The 11,056-nt window shown below is 36.5% G+C and overlaps 1 protein-coding gene across 1 annotated transcript in view; it reads left to right on the top strand.

Moving 5' to 3' along the window:
* LOC107746574 (tumor protein p53-inducible protein 11-like) overlaps positions 1–11,056 on the top strand; it is a 32,489-nt gene that overhangs the window by 13,037 nt on the left and 8,396 nt on the right. Inside the window, exon 3 of the mRNA XM_016560836.1 lies at positions 9,828–9,886. Within this exon, the coding sequence (XP_016416322.1) occupies positions 9,828–9,886 (59 nt within the window). The remainder of the gene's footprint in view (positions 1–9,827; positions 9,887–11,056) is intronic.

The following is an 11,056-nucleotide window of genomic DNA, read 5'->3' as shown; positions in this document are numbered from 1 at the left end:
TTACTGGTTTCACGATAAATCACGATAAAATGCCCTGACGGTTAGTATTACCGTTTAAAATTTAATTATCATCAAAACCGTGTTTGATTATCGCGCTTTTGAAAACTCGCGGTAAATCCTGTCCAGCCAGCATCAGTCTGACTAAGAAGCAGCACGCAATGTTGTTGTTGTTTTTTTGCACGAGAGGTAATGGCGGAAGGCAGTGACAGCGCTCGGGAGATTTTTCAGCCATCTAAGAGGACCAAATCGGTGGTCTGGTCGTATTTTGGCTTTTACAAGAGTCCTGAAGGCAATTTAATCGAGGACGGTCACCCTGTCTGCTGATCTTGCAAGAAGAAAGTCGCTGCAAAAGGGGGAAACGCATCAAATTTGCTCAGTCATCTTCGTGACCACCACCCACTGTTATATAGCGAATGCAAGGTAACTTTTACCTCAATACCAAAACTAACTGGGCAAATAATTGGACAAAAAATATTGATTAGAGATTAAATATTTCGTTATCTCACTTGTAATTAACGCAAAGCTTCCGCGAAGAAAAGTTCGCAGCAAGTGGCTTTGAGCCAAGACGAACGAACGTTCAAACTATAAGGTTGACATTTAAGGGATAATGTATTGTATATTCATAGTTAACTTATTACACTGATTTTTTTTTGTTTACCTATAATAATATATAAATATGGGGATATGAAATATTGAATTGAGATTAATGTTTTGAAATCTTACCTGTTTATAAATCCATTATGAACAGTGTACAAAACAATCGTCAGGACAATATGATCACTACAGCAAAATTATAGTAGTATTAATACTAAATTCCTTTGATTTCATTTTCAATACAATCAAAAACTGAGACGCAAGACGGCAAGCTGCATTTGAATGAAACGAGAGAGCCGCGTCCCCGCTTCTGCGGTGATACAAGAGACATGGGGCGAATTCCAAACAGAAGTGAGCATCCTTATGCCCTACTCCCTTCGAAGGGCAGAGCCCTTGAAGTGTGTTCTTTGAAGGGTGCAGGGCATTACTGTCTCGTATAAGCGTTTGAAACTCCCTTGGCGAAGGGAATGACTGACCAAATGTTACCTTGACAACGCTGGGCGTGCGTGCAGCATTCAGTACTCCATCAGTATATTTATTATATTTATTATTATTATTATTATTATTTTATTCAAATATTGTCTAATTGTGTCTTATTTACTTTCAAACTAATTCAAACTAAACTTGCTTACACTACCGTCTTAAATCATATTTCTATCACTGACGAAAAATATGTTGTCTTACATTAAAATAGACAAATTTAATTAGCCTATTCTATTTATGTTTGTATGTGAACTCGAAATCAACCCCAACTTTGCTTTAAAAAGCATCACAAGATCTCCTAACCGAAGATCAAATAAATATTTATTATTATTATTATTATTATTTTATTCAAATATTGTCTAATTGTGTCTTATTTACTATTAAAGTTTTCAAACTAAACTTGCTTACACTGATTTTCAAATATAAAACTTATTGAAATGTTTTCAGTGTGTGTATCAGTTCTTTTTGAACGTTTTGATCTAATTTTAACAAAACCGTGATAATATTGATAATCGTGATAACTTTGGTCACTATAATCGTGATATGAAATTTTCATACCGTTACATCCCTAGTTTTGACAGCAGTAGAAAGAGACAGAGCAGTGTAAAGATGTGGTAATAAATGTTTTGATATCCTCAAAAGAGCAATTTTTGTTTACATGTCTTTCACAAAAGTCGACCTGGGCTTTGGTAATAGCTCCCATGAGATCACTCTCATTGCTATGCCTGGCTTTTATCTTCTGCGTTCAGAGTATGACCTGCAGTAGCCTCTAATCAGGATGTCGGCACTCACTGAGAATTTTTTGCAGAGGCCAAAGCAGCCAGCAAATTGAAATAGTTGGGCTATTTTAGAGTTTAGAAAGGTCTCGGCTGCTTCAAATAATTTCAAATAAGATGGCCGTCACAGAATCAACCACCAGATAAAATGCAATTTGCAGTTAGCCAGTTGGTAAAGTATACTTTAGAGCCTAAAATCTTTGCTGCTGTGAATCGTAATGAAATACGACAGCTTGAAAATGAAAACTGGATTGGATTTAATTTATTTTAATCTATTATCACTACAGTTGATCACCTCTGACCTGGAAGCAGAACTTTCTGTTTAGTGATGTGACTCTGTGTAACTTCTTGTAATCTTTGTAAATTGCAAATAATTTTAAATTGGCCTCAGGGTTTAAAAAAAACAAAAAACAGTTACCACTGTTCTTTGTGAAATAAAATTCTAAACTATTTATTTTTTATTTTTAAAGATAATCGAACAGGTAGTTCCGATCCTGATGGAAACCTTGTATCTCCATAGTTTGACCCCCCCGTTATTGGTCACTCTTTATGTCTCTCTTATGAAAAGTATTTAAAAAGCTTGTAACTGAACCTCATAACTCCAATAAATCCTCAAACTGTCAGCAAAACCTCATCTTGAATGAAGTACCACACGGAGAGTTTAGAGACGGTCTCTGCTTGTTTAAAAATTCAAGGGTAACTGGTTGTTTGAATTAGCTTATGTTTTATGTATTTGTGGAGCGGAGAGGAGTATCTTAATCTAGCATTTGCCATCTTGTTATAGCCCAGCCTTAAATAGCCTTAAATAGCACTTTATCTTTTATAACAATAGATTTTGGCATTGTTCTCAATGAAAGGATAAACTGAGCGTCCACATAGCTATAAAAAACAAAAACAAAATTCTTAGCTCCGCTACTGATCCCGTGGCTGTTCACCACAAACACAACATTTATCCATTATTTTGATTTCAAATCCAAACATTGTCACTGAAAATGCTTTTTCAGCATTGCAATTCTTTTTTTTTTTACACAGTACAGTAATACAATCTTTCACAGACATGTTTAAACACAATAAATATAAGCAACACATTATTCAAAACTTTTTACTTTTGCATTTAGCCTACTTCTAGATTAGGTAGATTAGGGCTGCACGATAAATCGCATGCGATATTTAACGTGCATCTTGTCAGTAAAGCCGGCTCTTTAATCAGCGTAAAATATGCACCGCATACGCACTGCAAACGGAGTAATGTGAACCTGGCGTTATGTGTGTGCGCTGCGGGTGTGCGTGAGCGCACGGTCTTCAGGAGAGTGCGAGTGCTGAATGGATAAACACTGGCAAGAATTAAAAAGAAATGCAATTTATAAACTTTAGTGACAACACTGCCTCGATTGTGCAAGTGATAATTCTTGTCAACTGTGGAGCGTGCAGAAGCCATTTGCGTATTTTGAGAGAGAACGAGGGAGCGTGCGCAAGTGGTGATTCACTCACGCTGTTTGTGAAATTACGTCTCACACAAGGTTTTCAAATGACTTTAAAGGGGGCATAACACACACAGTTTCACCCAATCTCATGTCTCCCAATCCCATTGAGTACCTATAGAGTAGTACTGCATCCTTCATATCTCCAAAAAGTCTTTAGTTTTATCATATTTATAAAAGAAAGGTACAGCTTTACGATTCTCTCCGGAAAAAGCTGAGCTCCTGGAGGCGCGCCGTGGGCGGAGCTAAAGAGTGACGAGCACTTGGGCGCCGAATGCCAACAAAACAGACATTTGATGCCGTTTCACTTACCGTCTGCAGTTCTGAATCATGACCGGGATCTTTTATAGCTGGGACCGCTCCATCTTTCAGTATCAAACGATGTGCAAATCCAGCGAAACTCCGTTGCTGCCCCGGAAAAACAAACTGTATTCACTGTTTACATAACGCTGGGTTCTTTAGGAAGCTGAACAAAGTTATCTTTCCCTTACAACCAAAAACACACTTCTTTGGATTGGAGACATTCTTCCCGAGCAAGTCCCGTGCAGCGCTGCCGCTGGATGAAGCGCGTTGATGGGCGCGATCTCGCTCTTGCTCTGGTCGATGTGTGCGCAGGCGCGTTCTTCCGGGAGAAATGCCCATATAAGGAGTTCCACCCTCGTTTATGTCATGAAGAGCCACGATCGAAAAAAACTCTCCGAAACTTGTACGAACCCGGAAGTATGATTTTTGGCACAGAAATACTCCGTCATGCATCCAAATTGTTTTTTGAAACTTTGTCCATGCTTAGCATGAGAATCCAACTCTTTAACAGTGCAAACAACTCTGAATGCATGAAACAGCATTGTACCCCCTTTAAGTTATTTAATGAAGAAATGAGTACCTCACCTTCAGCATAATAATTATTTCACCCGCGCCGGACAGAGACTGAGATGGTGCCGCTGCATTTCGTGCCTAACCTCTCACGGCAGGCGCGTCATCAGCTTGTGATCATATTTTTGAGATCGGCCTTTTTAGAGACCGCCGATCAATCTTCCCAACGTGATTATCGGCCGATAGTGATCGGTAGCCGATCAATCGGCGCACCCCTAGTTTTGTACATACAAGATTTCTGTCCGACAGCGATGCTATACTGCATTTGTAACCTGTTTGTCTAGCTCATGTTTAAAATCATGTTTCTGATACATGTTTAAAATTATTAAGAAATAATGAAATATATTTTTTAAAGCAGATACAGACTATAGGCTGTTACTAATGGGCATGTTTTTTTGGTAATGCAGGGAATTACTTTGCTTTCCTGGTTTGTGTTAGTCCTCTTCCAATTATTCACTTTCTGTCAAGTTCACTGATTACTCCATGGTATATCTACCTGAAATACCTGATGATTTATTTATAGAGATCTTGATTTTGAGGTCAAGCTCAAACAGGCATACAGTGGTGTCCAAAGTCTGAGACGACTAGTGAAAATCCTTCTATATTGCATTCTTTTCTAATTTATTGCAGTTTTTCATTTAAGATTTCATTATACATCTTTTCAGTATAACAATATAAATTTAACAAAAAATTCAGAATATCTTGAGTTTCACCAGTTTGTGCCAAACCTGGGCCCAGTTGTTAAAATTTTTTTATCTGGATCACAGTTATCTGGATTTGTAAATCCCTTGTTTTGCTGTCCAGGATTTTGTGCAGTTTTTTTCCCCAAAGCAACATTGGAACATTAAACATGACCTATTTTTAAGGTTTATTACATTTTGTTCCTAAAATCCACCCCCAATCCCTTTCTGTTGGGATCAGGATCACTTTGATTTTTTGGATCGCAGTATCCCAATCCTGCTAAATGGTTTTGAACAGCACGTACATGAGGTCTGATCCAGATCAAAACCGAAGTGATGATAAAAATAATGATCTAATCTAATTTCAGAACCATTTTTCTTTTGAACAACAATTTCTCTGATAGTCATGCATTCCAGAATGGTTTGAAATGTGCGAAATGCTTCAATGGAAGAATAAAATCTGACCATCACTGTCACAATATCTCTACTCGCACAATTTCTAATTAATTTAACTTTCATTTACTTTTAATTGTTTCAGAATTCTTAAACGAAAGAAAAATTTTAAAATGCATTTTGAGATTCTGTGAAAAAACAACAACTGACAATTGCACCCCACTCTGTGTAAAGTTTTAGCTTTTAATTGTTTCAGAATTCTTAAACGAAAGAAAAATGTTAAAATGCATTTTGAGATTCTGTGAAAAAACAACAACTGACAATTGCACCCCACTCTGTGTAAAGTTTTATAGCTGCCTGCTTATTTTTTGACATTTCTCGTCTTGTCATGCAGAAATCTGATTTTACTCTCTGCTCTTTTGGCACTCTTCACGCTCTCATCCCTTAGCAGAGGTTGAGTTGAAATACGTGCTGTGTGACGGCAGTATTGGATGTAACAAAAAAATTCCTATTATGTCTCTTGTTTACTTTTGGTGCTATTGTGGTGATTGTCTGGGAAGCTCTGGGCATCTGCATTCTGGCAGGCACCAAATCTAATTTATTTTCGAGTCATTAGCACATCCTAGTATGAAGCCCAGCAGTAGCATCTGCTGTATCACTGTGGTAGGATCTACAGGGACCTGCACAATCACAGTCCTCATAGTGTGCATTCTCTCTTTATCTCTGCATGCTTATTTTGCCACCTCTCTGCCTCCATTCTGTCTCTTACACTGGTTTTCTCTTTCTTATCTCCCTATTGTGCTCCCATTCGGTCTCATTTCACAGTCTTTTTAAGGAAACCCATACAGATGCACTGATGCTGTGGTTGTCTGCACAGTGAGTGGGATTCTGCAGGTGAGGCGTTTTATCTGCATTCGCAGAGCACCACTGAGAATAAATGAAACACAATTTCCCACTCATCTCCCTCACAGCATTTACAATGTCACCTATTAATATAATAGACCTAATATTACCACCCAAGCAAACAAAAATATGTCGTAATCAGTGGAAACCGATACAGTGTTTTCTATCTAAGCTCGTGCGTTCAGTCAATAAAAATCGAATAGTTCTTAATTTGTTTGAGAACTGAGAAAGACCATATCATATAGTCGTGGCCACATAACCACCTCGGGAGTGCATTATTTCTCTAATAATTTTAACGGCCTGGAGTCACAACCACACATCAAGACTCGATGGTATCGAGGCAATTCGGTCGGTGCCTAAAAAGTATCGAACTCGATACCCAGCCCTAGTCATCAATCAGCAAACCTGGGCTCTAAAAATGTTTCTTTCTCGCACAGATTTATAGAAGAGCCAATCAATCGTGATTCTGGGGTGTTGGTCTACTAACCTCTATCTTAACATTCAGGCCACAAACCAAATACAAAACTCATTCTGACATTTGTTTTCATTTTTACCCAGACTGTTTTGCTGAGCATATACACCATCATCCAAAAGTTTGGGGTCAGTAAGATTTATTTATTTTTTTAATCAATAAAAAAAGAAATCAATACTTGTAATCGGTGAGGGCACAATTAATCAAAAGTGACAGTAAAGTCATTTATAATTCTACAAAAGATTTCTAATAAAAAAAAATATTTTAAACGTACTATTCATCAAAGAATCCTGAAAATTTTTAAGCAGAACAACTGTTTTCGAGATTGGTGATAATACTAAATATTTATTGAGCACTGAATCAGCATATTAGATCAAGAAACTGAAGGTTGGTGAAAAGATGCTGATAATTTAGCTTTGCCATCACAGGAATGAATTACATTTTTAAAATACTACAATAGAAAACAGTTATTTTGAATGATAAATAATAAGTAAGATTTCACAATATTATTAGTTTTACTGTATTTTTGATCAAATAAATGTTGTCTTAATGAGCATAAATTATTTCTATCAAAAGCATTAAAGGGGTCATCGGATGCCCATTTTCAACATGTTGATATGATTCTTTAGGATCTTAATGAAAAGTCTATAACATACTTTGGTTAATATTTCTCAATGGTAGTGTAAAAAACAAAATTTTTTACCTTGTGAAAAACAGCTCTGTTCACAGCAAGCCGTCTCTTCCATGCGGTGACGAGCCGTTCTCTGAGACTGTAAACTTTAGCCGCCTTTAGCCGTAAAACTTGCTAACTAGCACATTATTAGGAAAGGTGATTTGCAAAGATTCATAAAAAAACCATATACTCACTTCTTCTGTAGGTGAAGCTTGATCACGAATGATTTGCGCGAACATAGACACATTTAGGCAGATCGGGGGGTTCATTCTCTTCAAAAACAAAAGTAATCCACTGCGTCTTCGGCAGCTCAGATGTCGGGAGTAAATGACGACTGCTATGTTCATTATTACATCCAACAACAGAACACCTCAATCACTTAGGAGACATTCTTGTCTACCCCTGCTCCGGCGCCAAAACAATGGTGGATTTTTATCATTATAGGGTGGTTGTGTACTCACACGGCCAAGACACATTTCAGTTCAAACAGCATGTAAAAGTGAATTTTGCATCCGATGACCCCTTACAGACCCCAAACTTTTGAACGATAGTGTACTTTGAAAGAAAATTTCACTGGATGAAAGTAATGACCATTTGGACTGTGCGTTGATTTTTTCAGATTCAGTGCTGATTCACAAGCTCTCTATTCAATTCTGCTTTCGAATCCATTTGGATTATTTCAGTTATAATGTCCTTTTTACTTGGAGAATGTGCACTTTTACTTTAGAGAAAATCTACCACATTTACTGTTACTCTACAAAATATTGTGTAAAGTCCAGTGATTCCAATAGGAATCTTCACGTAGGAGTTTCACGTTTGACTTCTTTGTGAATTGTGCTTCATACATCTTTCTTTACTCTTGAAATTTTGCTTTATTTCCAGTAATGTGCACTGCACTTAATGCGCTAAATTATACAAGGACAACGTTTCAAACTAGTAACCCATCTTTTTAAACTATTCATTAAAACAGTTATTTGTTGTGTAAATCATATTGCACTATAGCAATTCTGTAAGTTTTTGATTTACAAAAAAAGGATCCACAACTCATAAGAGCCATTTGTTCATTAATTGAACTACAGCAGCGGCGGACAGTAACTAAGTACATTTACTTGAGTATTGTACTCAAGTACACTTTTTGAGTATCTGTACTTTACTTGAGTATTATTTTTTCTGGGAACTTATGACTTTAACTTCACTACATTTGAAAGACAAATATTGTACTTTTCACTCCACTACATTTCTATCAAGGTCCTCGAAGTAGAAAGTCGTTACTATGTGGCAGCTTTGAAAGTCAGTGGGTGATTTTTTTTCTTCTCTAAAACGTGACTTTCTTTTTTTCAGACAGTTTATCAGTAATCCCTCTTGTACTACATGAAGTGATTTCCCAGCATTTTTTGAACACTGACCAGTTGCAAATGCAACAATTCAATAATAAGAAGTTAATATTGTGGTATACATTACACACAATATTGTCTGATTTTGCTAAATTGTGTACGTGAAAATATTACCTATAAAGCCACAGAAGAACTGTTGTGCCTCTCCTAATAAAACACAATAGGTGTTGGACTTGAAGCAGAACTGCACAGTGTGTGACATCAAAGTACAGCGAGAGCGATTAGACAGCATTTTTCAAATTTAAAAACTGTCTTTACAACTTTTACTTGTAATGGAGTAATATTTGACCAGCAGTATCTGTACTTTCACTCAAGTAATGGAGTCGAGTACTTTGTCCTCCTCTGATACAGTGATGCTGTAGTGTGATTCCTGCAACAAATGATTTTTATGAATTTGTTCTTTTAATGAATAGTTTAAAAAAAAAACCGAGCTACTGGTGCGAATTAGTTACTTGGTTCTAAAGTGAAAGATTTCCTTAGAAACCAAAATGCTCCTTTAGGAGCAATAAATGCTCTTTTCTTTTTTTCAACTGTTTTAAGCAGCCATGTGGGAACCCGTGATATGCTGCTAATGATAGAACAGTCTCACCTCACAAAAAGGTGATTAAACAATTGAGTTTTTGCCAACACGTTGATTTCCTTGTAGTGTTGCCATCTTTGTTTAACAGCTATGAAGAAGTAGGTGGATGCATTGAATGACAGCCATAAACCTGAATATGTGTGAATCTGTGGAAATCATCAGAGACACAATGTGGGTGGCTGCATTTGCTAATTTGTTATCAAATTGGATTTCATGCTAAATATAGTACGTTATTAATCCACCTATCCACCGTTGGCCCCCAGACGTCAGTCTTCACTTAAATTAAAGATGTCTTCATGATTCGCACCACACAACTGTGGTCAACTCGCCATGAACTATCAATTCATCATGCTTCAGAATGATACAGTTGTTTTTGTTCGTCTAAAGTGAATTCAGAATGGAAGTTTCTGTCAGAATTGTCACTACCAGTTTTTATTATTCTGAGTGTAGTGTTTGTCTCCCTTGTGTCTTTCTCTCTCTCTTCCCAACTTTCTTTCTTCCTCACTTCCTCCTTTTCTCTCTCAGATCAGTCAGATGCTGGGGAATGAGATCAAGTTTGCGGTTCGAGAGCCTGTGGGACTGAGGTAAGACAACATCCCTGTGCTGTTCTGCCGCGCTCTACACCGCAGTGCTTGGGGGAGTTTGCTCTTATAAACCTCATTTATTATGTTCTGCCTTGGGTCACCAATGCAGAAAATAGCAGGCCTTTAATTAAAGCACAGTTATTTTGACAGGCCACAGATGAACCAGCTGAACCCTGGGCTTGATAATTGTACAAATTCAGCCGCTGTTTAAGTTACGCATATCATTTTGTCTGTCTCTGGAATGGATACTAAAGCAAATGGTTTATGTAAGAAGAATCCCCTACAATATTATTAGCTTCTAATTTATGTGCATTAGCTCAATTTGAATTTTGCACTATTCAAGAACATAGCACATTTCTAGAATATATACAGTGGGGTCCAAAAATCTAAAACCACTTTTGAAGCATTTTTGTTATTAAATGCATTTTTAAATTTTAAATGACGCTACTGTCCAAAAGTTTGAGGTAGGTAATATTTCTTTAGTGTCTTTGAAAGAAGGATCTTATGCTCACCTAGGCTGCTGATCAAAAACAGTAATATTGTGAAATATTATTACAAATTAACGGTTTACTATTTGAATATATTTTAAAATGTCATTTATTTCTGTAATGGCAAATTTGAATTTTCAGCAGCCATTACTCCAGTTGTCAGTGTCAGATGATTCTTCAGAAATCATTCTAATATGCTGATTTGGTGCTCAAGAAATATTTCTTCTTATCATTGTTGGAAACAGTTGTGAAACATATTTATTGGACTGTCCTGCCTTTAATACAAGTAGACAGCATTTCTATTTAATAAGCTCACTTTGTTTAGTAAGATTTTTCCAGAAAAGTTTTTAGTTTTTTATAATTTTTGTCATACATAAATGTTAAAATATTATCTTTGCTGTGTTTTTCTTTTTGTTTAGTTTTTATTTTACTGTATATACGATCGACTGGATTCGAGTCCGTCTTTTGCCAAACTCTCTTTTCTTCCTTTTCTCATCACATATCACATCAGAAAAGTGGAAATCAATTGCTTAACAAGTGTTTAATAATAATGTATTAATTAGGGGTAGGCAGGCTATAGGGAGGGCTTTGTTGTCCCAATAAGGCAGCATCTATTTAATAATTTCAATAAATAAAATCATTGTTATTAAAATCAATGTTATTATTGCATCCTGTTAATGTA

This window comes from Sinocyclocheilus rhinocerous, unplaced genomic scaffold (genome assembly GCF_001515625.1).
Source record: "Sinocyclocheilus rhinocerous isolate Xijiao unplaced genomic scaffold, SAMN03320098_v1.1 scaffold1160, whole genome shotgun sequence".
NCBI lineage: Eukaryota > Metazoa > Chordata > Actinopteri > Cypriniformes > Cyprinidae > Sinocyclocheilus > Sinocyclocheilus rhinocerous.
The sequence above is the reverse complement of the archived record's forward strand: the minus strand, read 5'-3'. Positions and strand labels throughout refer to the sequence as shown.